This window comes from Patella vulgata, chromosome 1 (assembly GCF_932274485.2).
Source record: "Patella vulgata chromosome 1, xgPatVulg1.2, whole genome shotgun sequence".
NCBI lineage: Eukaryota > Metazoa > Mollusca > Gastropoda > Patellidae > Patella > Patella vulgata.
In genome coordinates, this window is record NC_065879.2 from 78,301,860 (window position 1) to 78,324,186 (window position 22,327).

The 22,327-nt window shown below is 37.3% G+C and overlaps 1 protein-coding gene across 2 annotated transcripts; it reads left to right on the forward strand.

The window, feature by feature from the left end:
* Window positions 1-17,188: 17,188 nt before the first annotated feature.
* LOC126811154 (protein RD3) lies at window positions 17,189-22,038 on the forward strand. 2 transcript variants are annotated; one of them, XM_050536660.2, is made up of 2 exons: window positions 17,189-17,278; window positions 21,054-22,038. In XM_050536660.2, exon 2 carries the CDS (start codon window positions 21,130-21,132, stop codon window positions 21,694-21,696), a length of 567 nt encoding a protein of 188 aa, XP_050392617.1. In that variant the 5' UTR covers window positions 17,189-17,278; window positions 21,054-21,129; the 3' UTR covers window positions 21,697-22,038. The 2 variants fall into 2 exon arrangements, with proteins under 2 accessions (XP_050392617.1, XP_050392628.1); XM_050536671.2 differs by having other exon boundaries at window positions 17,195-17,350.
* Window positions 22,039-22,327: the final 289 nt, after the last annotated feature.

A 22,327-nucleotide genomic window follows, 5' to 3' on the forward strand; every position in this document is an offset into this window, starting at 1 on the left:
ATGGGAGATTAGATAAAGAGCTGACAGTTCTCGCTATAATAGTTAAAAACTAGATAATGTAAAGGTAATTTGTTGAAAATTTCAGTCAAATTGGTCCACTATGAACCGAGATATCAGCTTTGTAAATATCCGCCTAGCCTCGTTCATCATTACTAAAGTTAGTACGTTAAAAAGCATAGTCTCGATTATCCACTGTTTTGATTTAATTATCAATGAGCGTTTGCAGCATATAGGATTCTAATCCAGTCGATATCGAAGGCTAGTCTTGACATCGAGAGTTGATTATGGTCTGGATAAGTTAATTAATGTCTAATTAATAATTTAGATAAGATTTCAGGCCTAACGAAAGACCTGCGATAGGCAGATTTAGCTCTTGCGTAATGCATGTTTAACCTAGCATCTAGTTAAATGGGACGATGAATCCCATTGAAATGAAATGCGGGTTAACAGCCCACTACCTGCACCATCTTGGTTTAATTAGATGAGAGAGAGAGAGAGAGAGAGAGAGAGTTCCTTTAATGTTTAGAGAGGTTTATTGTTTGTCTATTATAGAGGATGTTTTTATCTTAGAATAAACTGGTGTCAAGTGGGCTGTAAAAGATAAGATTATCCTTTATAATATTACAGTAAACTACAACATTACTCTACTGCATTACACAAGTTCCTGTGATTATTCGGCATTGTTTCCGATTGTCAATGGTGCAAGGGTGTAGGGCCTGGCAGTGAGAGGGGAAAATGGGGCGTAACGTCCACTCGGCAAAAATTAGGTCATTTCGGGACTAACATATGGTTCAATTTTAACTCAATAATTCGCTTGCGCTTAGTGGTCTTTAGCAGGGTTTGTCATGCGACCATACTATTTGTCACGGAAAAGCGACCTGGCAAGGAACAGTATCTAGTCATTCGGATGGGACAAAAACACGAGGTCCCGTATACACGAACCCTTGACATTTGGAATTCGAATTGCTGTCCGGGCAAAAGTTTCCTCATAGAATATGGCGTACACCCGTCTGAATTAGCCGAGATGGTGCAGAAAATTAGGTCGTTTTAAAACCCAATTTCATTTACTTTACAATACTGTATTACACAACGGCCCAGAAAGTTTTTTCGTGGCTTTCCGGTGTGGTTTACCCTTGGCACTGGTACAGGACGGGTGGCCTAGCAAGGAACCGTCTCTAGAGAAACCAAGACCCCAATTTATTTAATTTCGTTTACATTAAACAGCAGTTCAAGTAATTTCTACAGTATAACACCGGTAGCGTAATATGGGGTTTATAACCAAGTGAAATGAAATAGGGTTTAATGTCCTACTTTTCTGCTAGGCCGGAATACACAAATAAGCTATGAAGTGTACTATGAAGGAAATTTTGCCCTGAAAGCGTTGCTACGGTTTGCTCTTATTTCGAATTCCAATTGCCGTGGATCTTTCATGAGCTGCCAATGGCTTACACGGAACCTCGGATTTAAGTCCTTTGTCATAACCTTAACTCACTTATCACTTCTTAAACTCGGTTATTTTGTTGGTGACGTCAATTGTTATGGAAACCAATTTACCGCATTGACGGTGATCTTTTGACCTCTGTGCACTCTTAACATCACGTTTGATTACTACTGGTGTAAATGTCCTCAGCTAGATTTACATTAAGTGACTATTACCACTAATGGAAGTCGACCAAAGCCTGCAATCACTATTCATTTATTCAACTAAACTGGAGCGTTAGTCAACTTGATTGTAGCATCCAGTTCATTAGCATCTCTGATCAAGGCATCGACAGGATACAATCTGTTTTCAAGGCGGCGGGAGACGGGGGGGGGGGGGTTGAGGGTGAGATCATGTCAGTCGGGGAGGAGATCAGGCCAGTTGGCAGGGGGGGGGGGGGTCGATCGGTTTAACGTGGGTGAGGTGGGCGATCAGCGTGGTTATATAAGCAGGGGTGGGGGGGGATCCGTCTGATTGGGGCGAGAAAATCAGATTCGGTGTTGGACGGGGGGAGCGTTCAGGTTGGGGCTAGGTCTGTGGGTATTGGGGAGAGAGTTAGTTCTGTTTACATAAAAACGGCTAACCCTCGTTGGCGAGCTAGCTTACCTAGACAACCCCCACTCACCACTTTTCTATTTAAATATACTTTGATTTTTAATTTCTTTATTTCGCCAAAGTAGTTTATTTTTCTTTTAGTGACATGTTGTATATTATGTATTTCAATTATTTTAATATAAATTTCAATAATTCGGAACGTAGGGGTGTTTAGCTGATGGGGGGGTTCAGAGAAAACGCACGAGTTGGATCAAACTGTCACATTGTAATACATTGCCTGTATGAAGACGGATGAATCATTTTCTCTAAAGATGTCATTTTTTTCAGTTATTAGCAGTTAATACACTTTAGGCTATTAGTGGTAGAGTGGACAATCATAGACCAAATTACAGCCTGACACGGTAAATATCCTGCCGCGGGTTACACTATACAGGATTGTGTAAGTAGGAGACGTGGACTCAATCTAAGAGTTTATTATAGATTATTGGTAAAAATACGACATTAGTAGACCTATGAATAGTTTTATCTTAGAGGAGGATTTGGCACCATTGGCTAAACGTAAGATTAAATGGAATTTAAAGGAGCAGTACCATAAATATTTTAGGCAGTCTTTTGCATCATCAGTGAAACAGTTTGAATTAAATTAAAACGAAGTGAAGTTTAACGTCCTACTTTTCTGCACCAACCGGGATAATAAAGACCGTCATACTCCATGCAGCGTGTTATACAGGGAAAAGTTGTTCGGAATTGGGTTCAAGATCATCTTGCTTTTCTAAAACAACCGGGAGAGTGAAACGGGTCATGCGTCACCCACAGTGCTATGGAAACACCATGCTCCTACAACGACGATTCTGCCTACATTTCGTCCAATTACAACTGGCAAGTGTTCTTTTACGTTGGCCCGGTCCCGCGGTTAGTCAAGTGGGAGTCGCGGTGAGTCAGTGGGTAAGAAGCTGGCTCAGTGAGGTCTTGGGTTCGCTCCCGCTGTTGGCCATTAAGTTCTTAAGAATTTTCCGGCGCTTCCCTCAGTGGTGCAGGACGGAGGGACTGGTAACGACAGTGTCTAGTCGTTCAGATGCCACAAAAACACCGAGGTCCCGTGTTCACATTGGCGTGCTCATAAAAAAACCACTTGACAGTTGGAATTCGAAATAAGAGCAGGTCTTAACCCATCTTCATTAGCCCAGTCAATGCAGACAAGTGGGACGTTAAACCCCACTTTATTTCATTTCGGTTAGTACACCTTGTAATAATAAAGTAACTTAGGTGAACCACTATTAATATATATCTCCAGATACATTTATAATTATACCACAATATTCATATATACAACAAGCCTTGACATAGTTGTGACCATTTATATGATTAAAATAAATACTGTCGACAACGAACAACGTATCTCTGGTCTTTAATCACTCGGAAAATCGCCATTTCCGCGTAGTGAACAGTCGCAGAAGTAAGTTCAACTCTTAATAGTGCACATTTTTACTACGCGTGGCGCCCTAAGATTAATAACAACCTGTTGATGTGTTACAGGTGTAGCTTAAAGATACATTATGTGAGATTAGATAAAGACCTGGCAGTTCTCACTATAATAGTTAAAAACTAGATAATGTAAAGGGAATTTGATTAAAATTTCAGTCAAATTGATCCACTCTGAAGTCGATCATCATTACTAAAGTCGGTACGATAAAAAACATAGTCTCGATTATCCATTTCATTATTAAATCATGAGTGAAAGTTGACCAGCAAATCGAATCATAATCCAATAAATATCGCAGGCTAGCGTTGACATCGAGAGTTGATTATGGTCTGGATAAGTTAATTAATGTCTAATTAATAATTTAGATAACATTTCAGGCCTAAAGAAAGACCTACAATAGGCAGATTTAGCTCTTGCATAATGTATGTTTAATGTAGCTGAACCTATTAAAGATACATTAGTTAAGAGTTTTATAGAGAGTTGGCCATTCTTGCTATAATAATTCAAAAATAGATGATAAAAAAAGAGAAAATGTTGAAAATTTCATTCAAATTACTTTGTTCTGAACGGAATTGTCACTGTTGGAAGTTTGGACTAGAAATAGGCACCAATTGTGTCTGCACCGTCTATGAGAAATGGCGATCGTTTGATTGACAGACGATAACTTCACCAACATATTCTCAATTATCAAGTAACATGCTCAATGGCTATTGTAATCTCGCTTGGCTGGTCTTTCCTCGCCAGTTTCCGGTAGTGACATCAGCGACTAACGGCAAACGTTAGCTTGTTCCGCTATTTATTGATTTAATTTTAAATAAACCACTGTTTAAATCCATACTGTATCCAAGCCATCCGTGGGTCTAAAGAGTTGATTTTGAGCTTGTCGTGTAAATAAAGGTCGAATTAATCATTTCTATAACAACTGAAGTCTAAATAAAGCATTGCAATAGGCAGATTTAGCTCTTGCATAATGTATATGTTTAACAATATATTCAAACTAGCATTGAGAAACAATTTGCCTTGTGTGATATGAGGGTGGGGCGAGGCGTGGTATTACCGTACACTCTGCCCAGAACCCGAAGGCCAGTGCTGGTTCAGAATTGCTCCGCCCACCACTTAATTAACCTATCACCGACGTCAATCTGCGTGAGGCATTCACGCGGCTAATAAACACCCTTACGAGATGAACAGCTGTTAATTAGGCATCAGCTGTAATCCTGGGGACATTATCTGTTTTTTACAGATTACTAGTTACAAACACAGAAATACAAAGAAATGTATTTTAAAGTCATACGTTTCTGCATCGACTTAGCTAATAGTCTCAGTTAGCCAGAACCTCGCAGTCTTCAACGTACAGAGGGTCTGGGACCGTTGTCCATTGCCCATGCGGTTGATTATCCAACTCAAGTCAAGTAAGAGTTGCACCCCTTTCCGAAATAAATCCCATAATTCATGCATGAATCGTGACGGCGAATTATGGTTATTTAAAAAAAAACATAGATATGGCCCATGAAGAGAGATTTTACGATAAAAAAAACTAAGAGTGTTGAATATTGAACTGGCAATGTAAATGTATTTTCTGAAATGGCAATTCTTAAATTCATTTCATTTTTGGATGATAGAGACTACTTAGCTAATGAAAAAACGGCATGGAGACAGAAATAAAGTGAAATGGGGGTTAACTTCCTGTGTTTATCTGCAACCAGCAGGCTAATGAAAAAGAGGATACGCCATGCTTTGTGCCATGACACAAACTGTACCTGCAGACAGCGGGGCCACGACCTGCTCTTAAGTCGAATTGCCACTCGAGGGATCTTTAACGTGCACTCCAACGTGCACACAAGGCCTCGGTTTTCCGTCTCGTCCGGACGACTAGACAAGGAGAAACCGCAAAGGAATATCCAGAGGATATCCTTGCCTACGTCACACTGGAATATCCATCACGAATGGTTCTTTTGACAAGTTTGACAGGAAACATTTTGTCTGCAATTTTGTACAGGTAAACGCGGACATTCACCTTCACTAATTAAGCGAGCTATCCCACAGAGATGAAAGAGATACGGATTAACTGCATAGGCAGCAATTTGATTTTCTGTTTTTCGGGGTCTTAATAAATAAACAGCCACTAGAAACACGTGAAAGACGTTTTGTTTCCAATTTCAAACTTAAAAATTTGGAACTAAAAGCTTTTGAGCTGCACAACCAAGTACTTTTTGTTTAAATTAAGTCCCTTTCCCATAGAAATAATTAAGTTTTTACATTTATTCCCGAAGAACAGCAAATCAAATTGGTGTGGCCTAATTTACATATGATATTATATAATATCCATTACATCGGTCATCTTGTTCAAGGGTGATAATACACCTCTAGTTATCACGTGTTCATTGGTCCCGTTAATCAAGTCTATTAATGCCGTCTAATTGGCTTAATTACCTATCGACTGTTCACCTGGTATCATGTCACCTGTTATCACAGATTAATTATTATATTTCATCAGTCGCATAAAGATCATTTAATCCCTGTAATAGCTCATATCTAAGCATATAGGACCTATGGCTTGTCTGATGAACGTGACTTAATCTGCTCTGGATATTCTAACAAGCGTAAGTTACTTGAGTTTTCATCTAGATTAGGGCAGTTAGGCTAATTCCTTCCCCTTATTTCGATACACACCAATCTAGTTCGTTTATTAATAACAATTCTTTGTTTTCCCTCTCTTGTGCATTTTTATTTGACTTTTTGGTCTCTAATCGAAGAGTAGTGTTTGAATTTACATATTCTGCCAGGGTTTGATGAATATTCATATTTTTGAGGCGGAAGGGTTAGAAGGAAGTAAAGGGGCATGAATTAGGGAATCACCTACGGAAATGACGTCACTATTTATTATTGACCCGGCGCATTCAACCTTGCGGCATCTTCAGGACTATAACAAAAACAATTAATATAGACCAATTATAATCCATGAAATAATATGGGGTTTAACGTTTTACTTTTTTGTATCTACCAGGATAATGAATACGGGCATTCGCCTGCAATGTGTTATAAAAGAAATTTTGCCCGTAGGGTGGCGCTGCGACCTACTCTTATATCGAATTCCAACTACCAACGGTTCTTTTACATGCACGGCAACGTTTTTTGTCTCACCCGAACGACTAGACATTGTTCATTGACAGGTCCTACTGTAAAATTTAATACAGATCTGGCAGACCATCGCTATGACGCCGTAGATAAATTGTTTTAATGGCATTTAGTAATTAGAACTGAGCAGCGGGGAGGTCAAAAGTGGATATAACGTCAAGTCTGAACGGGAGGAACTACCCGTGAATTTGATAAAATCGGAAGCTCTGAGACAATATTCTGCTCATTTAGGTGTATTCATGTATAGGGTTACAGTGGAGTGTGATAAAACGGTGTTATTTCCATGAATGTAGAAGGGCTTGGCAAGGGACAATGTATAGTTGTTCGGGTGGGACGAAAAACCGGAAGTCCCGTGTACATATTGGCGTGCACGTAAAAGATCCCTTAACAGTTGGAATTCGGTAAAGTCTTCAATAGCTATAGCCCAATCGGTGCAGAACAGTAGGACGTTAAATCCCATTTCATTTCGTTATTACTATATCATTTACTTGATTAAGACCGGAGATCCTAGTGGAAACGTCACTCAGTGATGAACAGTAATTGTTTTCCCAATCTGATTTTATAGTTCAAAATTTCGTTTTACTTGTCTTTACTACTCTAGGATCTGGAAGAGTTGTTATCATTGACTTGTTCTGGATGGTGTTAGGGATTAGCCAATGAAACGGTCTGTTACGGCGAGCATTAGGCGTGTTTTGCACGGAACTGTGGGTAGTCCATTAGAAACATCAATGCTGATTGGTTAATCAAATATGTCTGACGTCATAGGGTAGTATGACCTCAGACACGACCTATCGCTACAACTTGTCAGATCTTCATGTAGTGTAGGCCATCGAAAGTATAAAAAAAAACGAAACGAAATATAGATCTGTATTTTAATCAGATTGTTGTTTTCCATACAATTGTGTGATTACAAGTCGCTGGCTGCATGAATGCATTGCTCTGTGTTTGGGTTTTTAAAAATTAGGGGAAATGAAATGGGGTTTAACGCCCTATTGGAACCGGGCATACGCCATATAGGCCTAGTGTGCTATAAGGGCTATAGTGCGTATCCGCCTATTTTTCATCGAATTCAAACAGTCGTGTGTTCTTTTACACATGGGGTCTAGGTTTTCCGTGCCATTCGAACGCCTAGTTCCTTACCAGTTCAGCCACCGCCCTACGCGGTTTCGACTCCCCGCTTGTACGTGACAACACAAATTGGTACATCTCTTTGGATGAATCTCGAGTTTTTCTGAATATGATATTATATAAAATGAATTACATCGATTTTCTTGTTGAAAGCCATAAATGCTCTTTAAGACAAGATTGTCTAATAAACAATGAGCTAGCAACTTAGACACAACGTCTACTCGACAATAAGTGTCATTTAACAGAAAATGAAAATCGGTCATTTCCTCCTCAAACTAACCATCTAATTCCCTGATGATTGTTTACAAGGGCGTGTAATTCTATTGGTCCACACTTCAGGCTCTGATTATTCTCTGATTGGTTATATAAAACAACAATTTCTATTGGCTGACTTGTAAATATCATTAATCAATTTCACTCTCTAACGTAAATTGCAAATGGCGTCATTTTTTCAATCATCTTGTCGTCATAGCGACATAGACGTTATTTGTGATGTTAGTTACCGGTATTATGAGAAATGAAATAAATAATAACATCGTAGCCCGAAGATAAATCTTCTCTTATTACAAATTGAATCCGATATTATTTTACCATGGAGAATATATTAATTTATAGAAACATATTTATCTGAAAGAGCCATTATTATAAATGAGATGGGGTTTAACGTACTACTACTTTTCTGCGCCACTGCGGACGGGCATATGCCTTGCCTTCTGCAATGATGAGAATTTGGTCTGGATAATTTCAATTTTCATGGGTTCTTTTTTACAGGCACATCAACCTGTAGCCTACACGTGATCGCAGTTTTTCCCCCGTCCGAACGACTGGATAAACTTTCGTAATATTGTAGTTTGCAAGGGATTAAAGATGCATTTTGTAAGAGCTAAACATGCGATATCTCTGGTTGGTCAGCATTAACTGGGTATTGTTGTGTACATGTATATTTTCCTGTTATATTTTCATATTTTATCATTGCTTGATAATGACTAGAGAATAAGCAGTAATAATTGTATTCCATAAAATTGTGACCTGTATAGGCCTATGCCTACTGTAGGTCTTTTTTCCGGGCTTCAAATGTATTATACAATTTTATTTAGAAATAAATGTACCGTAGTCAAATTGGATCATCCACAGGCTGCGATATTAAGTGGTTGAGTTATTAAGTGGATTAGAACATATTTGCGATATCTTCGTTAAACGTTATATACGGTCCATGGTTAAACGTTAAAATGGAAAATAGAGCCTACGACGTTTATTAAAAATGGTACTAGACAATCGAGACTATTTACGCTTTTTCTAGTCAAAACTTAATGTAATTTGACTGAAATTTAGGAGAGAGGTAATATAGGCCTAGCCTGTTCCTCAATCCTTTTCTGAGAATAAAATATTGTTTATTAAAAAAAAAATTGGAAAAAGAAAATGTATGATTTCCACTTAGTTCGTTTTGTGCCCTCGAAAATGTATATTTCCCATTATTTTGTTAGTGGGCCCTCGAAATGTATAATTCCCATTATTTTGTTATTGGGCCCTCGAAATGTATGATTCCCATTATTATATTACTGTGCACTCGAGAATGTGTAATTTCCGTTGAAGTCGTATACAGTCTAATACCTCAAATGATATATAGAGACTTTAATTAGGTTCATCGATCTATTCCATGAGTAGATGTTAGAAATAAAGGCCTTTTCATCGCCGTTAACGGGATGATTAATCATCATACAGAAAGTTATTCAATATTAATTTTTATTATTGTCATTAATCAGACATAAAGAGATGGGGATAACCCGCTACGCATACTGGGCGTCCTCCAGTCTCAATCGAATACTAGATGTCCCCCTATCCCAATCGCATACTGAGTGTCCTCCAGCCTCAAACGTATGCTGGGTTCCTTCTAGCGCATGCAAGGTGTCCCCCAATTACCAAACGCAAGTCTCCTAAACAAGCATTTTTTCTCTGCAGTTGTTTGTACCTGGGATCTATGCTATTACTACTACTACCAGTACCACCACTACTTTTGGAGTGGTGGGGGCTGAATGGTTTAAAGACCGATTTATACTCCGCGAAGCGAAGAATTGTCTTCTTCGCATATCATCGCGTGCTTCAAAGCCCAGCTTTACGGCGAAGTTTTAGCATTGCGACGTGTTCGCAGATCATATTTTTAGAGCGAAGCAAAGGAGTTAAACTTGGTTCAACTTCTTCGCTTCGCTCAAAATATCGCAGCCAAACAGCCAATCAGCAACACGGCGTCTGATGTTGCGATGACGTGATCCATCTAACAACAACAGAAGACCTGCTTCGCTTAGCTTTGCTCAATACAATCGGCCGCTTTTGATTTTTTCGCTTCGCCTAGCTTAGCTTACCTTTGCTTCGCAAGTCAAGCTTCGCTTAGCGGAGTGTAAATTGTTTTGGAAGTTTTGTTCTTATCATAATAGTCTTTGTAATGTAATTGTACACCATTTCTTTCACTTGTATAAATATTCGAAAATGATTGTCTTTAGCTTAGCTCTACGCGACATTATGCAGAATAAGATTCAACGCTTCAAAACAGATTTATTTTCTGACTTGCTACGCTCGGCAATACGTCTTATATCCTAACACGGTTTTGTCGTAAACATTTGATTCTCGAAGCACAGTGTTTCAGTATGTAGGTGTTGGTCCACTAACCTGGAGGTCCCGTGTTCGATAAAGTTGTTCACAGAGAACGTTCCTCTGGATTTTCTGGTTTTCCCTTATCAACGTACACGAAACAAACAAAAAATTAAATACAATGGGGTTTAACTACCTCATTCGTGAAGGATGAAGGGACTTCCAAAAAAATGAGTCTAGTTGTTCGGATGGGAACATGAACCCGGGACCCGTGTATACGTTAAAGATCCTTTGATATTTGGTATGTCAATAAGAGAGAGAGAGATAGAGAGAGAGAGAAATGGGGTTTAACGTCCACTCGACACAAACTAGATCATTTCGGGACTAACATATGGTTTAATTTTATTTCAATAATTCGCTTGCGCGTAGGGGTCTTTAGCAGTGGGAGGAAACCGGAGGACCCGGAGAAAACCCACGAGGTTGGACAGGCGACCCTACTCCTTGTCACGTACAACCGGGGATTCGAAACCACGCCAGTCGACTCAATGACTTTATGATACAGCGCGCGCACGCTAACCATTCAGCCATCCAACCCCCCTATGTCAATAAGAGTAGGGCAGCAAACTATAGAGGTGGATCTACTTTTTCATTACTGGTTTCATTTATTGCCATTCCCTACACGAACAATGACGTTAAATCCCATTACTACCACTATTTTTGGATTGGCAGGGGGGGTGGGGCAAATGGTTTAAGGCGTGTGGTTTAGATCGTAGGTTTTCTCTAGGTCCTCCGATTTCCCGCCACTAAGACTCCTACACACATGCGAATTGTTGAAATAGAATTGAACCGTGAATAAGAACGTTAAATCCCATTTCATCTACTTATATTCTTGGAGTGAGTGACACTGTCTCTTTAATCTATTGAGTGACACTGTCTCTTTAATCTATTGAAAACTGATTTCTCAATTCATACTCATCATTTATTTATTTTTATGACTGTCCCGAACACTTCACGGTAAAATGATAATAATTCTCTGTGTTTGTACAGCTTAACAACCGCAGGCTAAATAAACACGGTGTTCGTATACTGGTTAAAGTTACATTCCCATAGGATATAAAGAAATAATTGGAGTTTAACGTCCGCTCATCACAAACTTGATATTTCGGGACTAACATGTGGTACATTCTATTTCAATAATTCGCTTGCACGTAGTCTTTAGCAGTGGGGAGAAACTAGGGTGGGGGCACAGAAATCTCACGAGGTTAGGTAGTGGGGCCTACTCCTTGTCACATCCCACTTGACTCAATGACAGACCTTATGATCTAAGCCCCCATCCGAATTCCCAAAAGGCCGTATACTATATGGGTCCTTTGGCTTTCTCCCACTGCTAAGAACACCTAATACCAATTCTCATTTTCCCGAGAGGGTCGAACAGCTGATAAATGCTGATCGTACTGCTTTTTTATGCAGCTTTAACATATCGAGACAATTTGTGTAATTTGTCAGCGATTTCTGATACCATTCCACCCCAGGCTCGGTTACTAAATACACACAATAATATATTATTATTTACCAAAGGTAATGGAATATTCGTAAAAACTTCCATCCATGGTAAGGGCGAATGGTTTAACGTGTGCGTGTTAGATCATAAGGTCTGTCGTTGAGTATAATCGCCTGTCCAACCTCGCGCTAAATACCCCTACGCGCAAAGGTAATGGAATATTCGTAAAAACTTCCATCCATGGTAAGGGCGAATGGTTTAACGTGTGCGTGTTAGATCATAAGGTCTGTCGTTGAGTATAATCGCCTGTCCAACCTCGCGCTAGAGACCCCTACGCGCAAGCGATTTATTGGAATAAAATAGAATCATACGTTAGTCCCGAAATGACCTATTTAGTGTCGAGTGCACGTAAACGATCCCTTAGCAATCTGTATGGCGTATGCCCGTCTTCATTTGCCCAGGTTAGGAGCAGAACAGTAGGATGTTAAACCCCATTTTATTTCATTGCATTTCTTTGTATTTAAATGTTACAGATATACTGGCGGTTTACCCGGAAGTAATGTAACTCCGAAACCGGAAGTAATAGTGCAGCGTCGCCAAGTCTATGACACTACCCGGCTCAAAATGCCCTTACAACCCAAATTCCAGTCACGGGACAGTGTCCTAGTTTAGCCGCTAACCCCGAACAGACAGACAAACGACAGCATCAAATATTGCAGAGATAATTTCGTATGCTCGCTCCCCCTAGCTTAAGTCGACTGGGCGAAGACGGGGTGTTAACAATATAATTTGTTTGAATCAAATAATATGTCTAGCTTTAGTATCTTGAAAGGGCTGGGATCGGTCGCCACGTGAGCCGTCAAAATGTTCAGTTATCGATAGATAAATATTAATAAAACAAGTTCGATTTCGTCCAGAGCAAATCCCGGTTGCGGTCATAAACGGTTGGTTCCGGTTACAAACTTGCTGTCCAGCTGTCCACACGCGAGCAGCAACTCGACTCCGCATGGTGCTATCGCACGGGGCAAGCAAAAAAAAACTATTAGTTTATTTAGTTTTATAGTTTTTAGACTGTAAAAGATGATGTCAATAAAGCTATTGATTTTTTATATAAATAAGTAAATGTTATATAAATGACTCTCAATTACACGACGTGGTGTGTTACCATGACAACCACCGCGTGCTGTGATGTGACATTCATTTTATAGGAATATTGTGATGAATGATAGCATGGAAGATTCTTGACAGTCAAGGCTATCATGTCAGTGTAATAGACGCGTGTGTCAAGAAGGCGTCTGGTAGAAACATCACCAGTTGGGGTCAGACCAACCAACAATATGACATGGGGTTTAACGTCCTACTTCTCTGCACCAAACGGCCTAATGAACACAATGGTGAGAAAAAATAGGGGCTTCCATTTCACATTGGTGATTTCAAAGAGTGAAATTAAAATTATTTTCTTTTTATCATTGTTTACTTCGCTTTACAGGCTGTCCTATTTAAATTGAATATTACTTTTTTTTAAATTTCATCTTGGTTGCTTTGTTTTATCATAATGTCTTCCTTTGTCGTATATCTCAATACTAGGCCTTATAGTTGGGTATGGGGCATGTACAATCAAGGGGTTGACCCCGGTCATCTCCAAACCTTTACACGCCACTGATAGTGTTGTTCTGGTTTTGAAGAAAGTCCAAAAGACAGACAATATTTGGGGCTTATATTAACATTATATGATAAGGTTTGCCATTAAAAGTTCATCCATCAACAATGGAAGTCTGACCACGTTTGACTTTTGAGGATATAACCATTTCGACGTGTGCTTTTAAATGCTTCGAATTATGATCGGCTCTCGTTATCAAGGGAGATAAAGCTGGTCTCAGACTAGCAATTATTTGCCCATTGACTTCAATGTTAAATGGCTGTAACATCACAGGCTGTAGCTTTTTTCTCAACATTCCGTTGGTTCCAATCTTTATAGGCACAATGGGGACAACATTTGGCAATCTCCTCATCATAATTTTGTAGGGGGTTGACCATTTAGATTTTTTGCTACACGGATTTGAAGTTGACTGGGGTGAAAATCTCACTTCCGACACAATGACTGCTCTGCAGAAAGACACTTTACACCCCCTATCCCTCCGCTGTAATATCATCAGTATTACCCAAAACTGCTACGAAATTGCAAATTTGATCCCTTTTCTCCAATTCTAGACCAAAAAGTCAACCCAAAAATGCAGGAAGAGGGGAGAAAAAAATTAAGGGAAAAATTGTCTATTTATAACTCGCACTACATTCGTGACAATACGACTTACGGTTCTTGGTAACATTAAAATTTCAAATTTTGCTCTGAAACGAATACCTAATTCGGGAATCTTCGGTTTTTTAACGTACATACAAATAACGATTGAATTTGACGTTTGTACGCATGCGCCCTAAAAGGATTAGAATTCGAGTGCCGTGACCAGTACCATAAGTTTTCTTTAAAAATACATTATGTAAGATTTAGATAAAGAACTAGCCATTCTTGCTATAATAGTTCGAAAGTAGATGATGTAAAATGAATAATTTGAAAATTGCATTCAAATTACTCTATTGCAAGCGAAGATATTAGCCTTTAGGTTTGACAGACGTGTGCAATAATTTCAACCACCGTACTGATTGATCGAAGCTAAGTCTCGGTCCTCCATATTTGATTAAATCAAAGTATCGCTGAACCATTCTAACCTATTTAATATCGGAGAAATCTGATGCCATCGAGAGTTGACTAAGGCGTGGATCAGTTAATTAATGTCTAATTAATACTTTAGAAAACATTTCAGGCCTAAAGAAAGACCTGCAATAGGCGGATTTAGCTCTTGCAAAATACATGTTGTTCAGTTAATTCCAGTCTCGTTTTTTTGTGCGTATTTAGAGCTAGCAACACCCTAACTTCTAAACTCACTAAGGCGGCAACTAACCACATGGTTTTACGGTTAAATAAAAGGAATTGGCATAGTCTTACGGTGTCGGTAAGTTGCCGCGAGAGTGAGTTTAAAAGATAGAAAAAGGGCGAAGCTACATGAATTGACTCTGAACCGAGAACCGTTACAATAATACGTCATTGGGTACAATCAACTAAATAAGAAATAAAATCGCCGAGTTCAAGCCAAAGTTTTAACCATGTTCGTAACCACGTATTTTTAAAAGTCCAACGTGTAAAGATATTTTTTCATGGTTTCATTGATAAATAAGTGAATGAACAGGGCCTAAAATAACGTGCCTTGGAGCACGAACGTGCTTCGAAATGAAAAATCCGTGCTTCGAAAATAAGAAAACCGTGCTCTGAAAGAAATGGCGTAAGGCTCTGAAAAAGTGTAAGGTAGCAATGCCTACTGACCCCTACTGAGTGTTTCCTCTTGTGGTGGTCACTTGCGAAGGTCAGATCAGATTAGTTGGCGCCCGATCGACTCCCTCGGATGAGTCGAGTAAGCGCCAGCCGCACCCACCTTTAGTCAGGTGTTCAGTAGGTTTGGTATCTGATCCGCTGCGTCCTTGACCGTCATTTCACTTTCACTTTATTTTTAACGTAATTTTCACTAATTTTCGGTATTACCTGTGATCTTTCTATTTAGCGCAGACATGCGGAGCTTCTGACTACACTTATTCGCAGTGCCGGAGAATTGCACCACGCGTAAACAAAGAAAAGCCATGACACAAACCGGCGGACAAGACACATAACATACAGGCATTTCAAATAATAAACAAAAGAAGTATCAAATCATGTGAATGAACCCGGGGGCCGACAAAAGTCCACCGTGCTCTAGCCTACCGCCCCCTGCCCCAGGGTGATTCGGGCTCCACTCAAAATGAAAACAAACTCACAACGACGGAGACAATCTGCAATGGCAATACATGAAAAGGGGGGCAGCATAGGTCACTTGGAGACTAACAATCTGAATAAAATACAGGGCCCTGTTTCACGAAATTTTAACTAAAGATAAAATCCAAATTTTAGTAGATACTTCAATTTTGATTGGCTAAGCACTAAAATCAATCTAATATAATCCAATCAAATTACTAAAATTTGGATTGTATCTTAGTTACAATTTCGTGAAACAGGCCCCAGATCTATATTTCGTTTCGGTTTTTTTTTATATATATATATACACTTTCGATGGCGACATGAAGATCTGACCGGTTGTAGTGGAAGGTCGCGTCAGGGATCATACGAGCCGTTTTGACCCTATGACGGCTGACATTTGATTAACCAATCAGCCTTGGTGTTTCGCCAAGAACTCGCTGTAACAGACCGTTTCAGTGGCTAATCCCTCACATCAACCAAAAAGCGGGCTATATAACAACACTTCCAGATTTCTAAATCTATGTGTTAAGGCCAGTTCAAATTTTGTCAAGGTCGCTGAGATGTAAGCATTGGGGCTAGGTCCAGGGTTAGGTTTAAGAAAATGGGGGAGAGGTTAAGTCTCCACATAAGTACTGACCTAGGATGATGAACATTTGGTTCGTGATATTTCCTAGTTTTATTAAAAATACATGCAATACATTAGATTGATATAAAAAAAGACTTGGAATCTGACCCAAATAATTATAGAGATATATATCATTATTAGATTGCACTGGGAAAGTCTACTCGTCTGTAAAAGAGTGGTCTGCAATGGACGAACAGTATTCGGGAGCCCAGGCGGATTATCGAACCGGTTATTCAACAGTAGATCATGTATTCACATTTCACGGATTGGCACAAGAATATTTAAGTAAACGAAAAAGCCGATATTATTGTTTATATGTTGACTTCTCAGAGGCCTTTTACTCATAGGCGTACGGGGAAATATTTGACTGGGGGGCGGTGGTGGTTGGTGCCCAAAAAATGTAGTTCGGTTCTTATGTTACATAATAAATTCGCTGTTAAATTGGACACATTCAAGAACTCAATATATTATATTTTTTATACAACTTTTACAAAGTACAATTGTGTGCCCAAATTTTCCCAGCGGTCTGACCTTTTAAAGGTCAGTCATCTTGGACAGAGATAAAAGACGGATGTCGCATTAGGTCTGTAAAACAGATTGCTATTGACAATAGCTTGAGTTAACGTAACAAACATAATAGTCAAGCCCATTGCTTTAGTCAGTAATCCAAACAAACCAACGCGCTAAAGATTTCATTTTCCAAATTGGTGTTTATATTACGCAGTGCTTGAGAATAACTGTATTTCGTAACTTGACGCGCAACCAGAAAACTCTAATGCGTACATGTATGAGTTACTCGGGTCGATTCGATCCGTGTCCATTAGTCTCGATATTTCCTGTTATTGCATCGACGATCATGGCTGCCATTTTGTGAAAGAATGTAACGTGTGGTTGGAATTTTAAGCTTTTTTGTGCCGTTGTTGGGAACTTTACCCCGTGTGGTATGTTAATTTGTATTGTCAATGGTCCTGTGAGAAACAGTGGCATTAATTAAACTCGCTATTTTTCTAAATGTAAGTTTATTTTCAATGTAGGTTATTACTATCGAATCAGACGAATGTCAACAAACAACATTCAGTCAGTGGCAGAAGATCTAAATGTCATATGCTAATTAGGCACAGATATCGCATCTATTATGCATTAAGCAATAAGACAGTCATTTAAAGATTGCTGACTCCAGGCTGTTCTCTCTAATTGTTCACGTCTTATAATTTTTTTTTTTTTTTTAAATAAAAATCTGATTTCTTTTCTGGTATGGATCACAGATTCTTATTTCTTTAAAATATCAAATTGTTCTAATTAAACATGTACATGCAACACATGTTCCAGTGGTATGTACTCGGTCGTCTCAAGGACATTAGATTAAATTATTACTTATGCCAGTCACTACATCATTGATTTCTGCAACCATGCAAAGTGCTTATAAATAATTATTTAAAGAGATTTTCGGGGAATTTTTGTTTTTGTTAATATTTAAATACATTGTTTGTTTTTATTTATTATAAATATTTAAATATATTATTTGGTTAAAATTTATGTATATAAAAATATTTAAAGGAGCTAAATCGCTAATATTTGGGACCTAAAAATTGACAAAAATGGGTCGCAATGCATATAATAATGTAATATGAACATATAAACTGATTTACATTCAATCGTTTCTGTTTTTACTGTAATTTCTAATCAGTTATGTTCGGCGAAATATGCCAGAAGTCTCATGTGAATCGCAATCTTTAGCAGCTGGTTTATCCAGTCTACACCAATGGTATTTATTGCGCATGCTCTCCAGATAAGAATATAGTGTCACCATTTGACATGACTTGTGGAATATGTCTAGCCCTGTTCTTTGAGTCCCTTGTTCCAAATGGCGCTGAAACACATTATGGTATACGATTCGTGTACCAATGGTAAAATGTTTATTTTGTCTTGAATATTGGATATCAGAAGCCAATCTTTTCCCTGTAAGATCACAAGACCAATGTTGATTTGAATTGACAAATCATTTGTGTTTTCAATGTCGAAGATTTTTGATGATATTGAGTTAGAGACTTAGCTACTTTAAATAGGCCTACATTATACAGAGCATGTTACATGTGGACTGAGACATAATGACTGATGATAAAATTTGTAGATTATCAAAAGGCTTCAAATTTCAAAAAATATTATTAGGGAACAGGAAATAGGTTTAAACTTAAACAATATATTGGATTATTGTGACATCTTTAATGATCAGTGCGATATATTTATTTATTGAAATTATTATCCAACCATAGTTAAACACAAAACTTATGCATTAATAAAACAGTGTTGAATGTAGATTTATCAAGTAAGGTAAGCTATGAATGTATGACCAATCTGATTTACACTATGTTTCAATAAAAGTCAATGATCTTTCAGAGAATATTATTGAAAAAAAGGCGATAGTCTAGGCCCTAGGGTCCAATGATATATTGTTTTATTGCGTTTTCTTAAAGTTCAAAGCTTTAATGTCAATAAAAAATTACATATTGCTTTGTTGTGGTATTTTTAATGTTCCAAACTTTATTGTCATTAAATTTAAGTATTGCGATATATTGATTTATTGAAATTATTAACTAGCCCTAACAGAAGGAAATATAATATCCATTTTGTGTTTTCATACACATTCCTTGAAATATAGTCGTATAATTATCTTCACCCCTATATGTATTTGTCCATCTATCATCCACAAATGCTTGTGGATACTCTATAGGCTAACATTTTCATCCGATTGACTTGAACTTTATGCTTAGTGTCAGGGCTGGGGTAATGATAATGGTAATGGAATGTAATCATTACATTTGTTAAGTAATGGTCATGTAATGAGTAATGGAAGATTTCAAAAGTAATGAGTAATGGAAATATAATTAATTACATTCCAAAAATCATGTAATGGTCAATTACATTTCAATTATTTTTCAATTACATTTTATGGCATATATAAATATTTTCAATATGATAAGCCTCAAATTTTATAGCACCAAAGAAGTAATTAAGTGTATCAGACACAATCCAATTCATTACAAAAAAAAAAGATATAAAGGCTAAATACCACTCTTGTTGTAACTGAATAATATGTCCCAATCTTTATTCTGGTCAACAAATTGTACTATTTTACAATATTCCAATTAATTGATGATACAAATTTCATCTTAACACACCTAATTTAAAAAAATGGAAAAATTCAACTAAATGATATGAAAAGCCTGACGTAAAGCTTTTCAAATGTGACTTGGATTTAAAAATATTTTTGAACCCTCTGGACAAGTAAAATAGGATTTAATGGATAATTTACACAACAGATAGGACACTAAGTTACTAACACATCTATTACTTAGCATAGAATAAGGCTATTTTTTATTTTTTGGAGCTGTCAAGCCAGCAAGAGTATTATTGTCCCTTTAAATCAGTTTTAAAAAATAAGAAGGCATTAAACATTTTCTATTATTACTTTTTATGTAGGAACCTTTTTTAGACATGTAACCTAAGAAGTGGATTTCTGATAAGATGTATATTATAATGTAATCAAAGATTAGTACTAATTTGCAGCCAATCACTCAGTCAATCAATCAATCAACCAGTCAGTTAGATTAAAAGACAATAAATAGTCATACTGCACTTTAATCTTAATTTCAAGGTAACAAGTGACAAATCAAACAATGACCTTCAAGTATCTCATCATTTTATGGTTACTTAAAACTAATATATTTTGTTTTAGAGTCATGCTGAATAATTTACCAGTTATTATACAATATATTATAGAAAAACTATTTGGACTGATTAAATTTTTTTTAAAATTACTTAAAAGAAAATACAGTTAATTAACTATAGTTTTGATTCATTTTTCAAGTCATACAGTGAAAATGTCAGTTTTTGTCACCACTGCCCGTCACTATAAAATTTGCCTTGATGTTATAATTGCTAGAAATAATAATTCATAAACAAATATCTATTAAGTGAATCAAGGATTATTTATGTTCAAGATACAAAGAAGCCAATTGAATTTCAACAATTTCCAATAATTATGATAATCAATCTAGTTAGTATTAGCAGCCCATTGATTTAAAGGCTCAATACCACTCTTGTTGTAACTGAATAATATGTCCCAATCTTTATTCTAGTCAACAAATTGTACTATTTTACAATATTCCAATTAATTGATGACACAAATTTCATCTTAACACAACTAATTTAAAAAATTGGGAAAATTCAACTAAATAATTTTAAAAGCCTAACGTAAACCTTTTCAAATATGACTTGGATTTAAAAATATTTTCGAACCCTCTGGACAAGTAAAATAGGATGTAATGGATAATTTACACAACAGGTAGGACACATAAACATCTAAAACTTAGAATACGCCTGTTATTTATTTTCTGGAGCTGTTAAGCCAGCAAGAGTGTTATTGTCCCTTTAAATTTATTTATAATGTTTCTAATCATGATTAGTTTTTAGTGGCTTGTACAGTGTACCTGGAAATAGACACCTGTCACTGTTCGGCACTAAGTTGAAAATGTCAGGTATTGTTTCATTAGTGCCTGACATTTTGTCAGGTACATGTAAAACCGTTATTTCCAGGCCTGGGCTTGTTAATGCTCCCATTACATGTAACTACGAAATTGTAATAGCCTTTATGGACTGACTTAACTGCTGTGGGCATTTGTTGAATGGTCTGGCAACCTATCTTTTACATTTCAGATTGAGGTCAATTTTGAAAAGCCCAGAGGAATGTGGTAAACATGATGTTGAAGTAAATATACTGAGTATTCAGAAAATGGCTTTAAAATCCATCTGGAAAAGGTATTGGACTTCTCCAGACACATATCGAGCTCCAGAGAAAGATGAGCATATGATCGTCTCAGAAACATTAATGTCAGAGCTTGATCATCACATCAAGGAAATGGAGCGGTTGTATCGTGAACAGGATCATGAAGAGGAGAAACGAAGAACAGGGGTCGATTATAGTTGGCTCGTCAGTGAACAGCCAAAAGGCTATGAAATTCCACAACTCGAAAGACTTGAGCTCGAAGAACTCTGTTACAAAGTGAGCTCAACTGAGTGTGGGAAAATAGTAGCATTGTTTCGAGATGCATTGCTACGTGAACCCGGCGTTAGAGACTTGACTCGAATCATGCGTGCTTGTATTGCGCAGGTCGTGGAACAAAGACCCAAGGAGGAAAGTTTAACAGAATGGTTAACAAGAAGGAGTCTGACAAGTTTAAAACTACGGCAAGTGACAAAGGTAGCTCCAAGTGCAGAGATGGAAGATATAGAAATGCAGAATCCACCTCGACGTGAAAATCGGGCCATGAGTATGCCAAATTTTTCTGTTAGCCTTTAGATTTGCCAAAAAAAGATTCCAGAATCCACAACCTCTTCAGAAAAAAAAGATTTATCATTAATCCAACGTGTTGACTGTTGGGTATTCATCATTGATACAACAGTGTTGAGTGTAGGTAATTCAAACCAAACACTGTGAGGAATATAACAGTGCTTGTATAAATATTTGAATATTCCCAATGAAATAGTTTATCAAGGTTATCTGAACAGATTTTAGGGTATTTGGTATTCCATGTCAATTCAAACTAATGGAATTTGATTTGTTTTTCTTTTTGTCCCTAATATAAACTATTGCATGAAATTAATTCAGTGAAGTCAGTCAATATTCAATAAATATTCAAATAATGACTTGAAATATACAACAGTATTAAAAATAATGACTTGAACTATTCAAAAACATTTAAAATAATGACTTAAAATGTTTAAATGCATTGAAATAATGACTTGAAATGTTTAAAAGCATTGAAATAATGACTTGAAATATACAAATAAATCATTCAAATAATGACTTGAAATATTCAAATCATTCAAATAATGACTTGAAATATTCAAATTGTAAATTGAACATTCAATGTGACAACTAGTATTTACATGTGCCAATACATGTACCGGTATAATATATGTAACTAAAA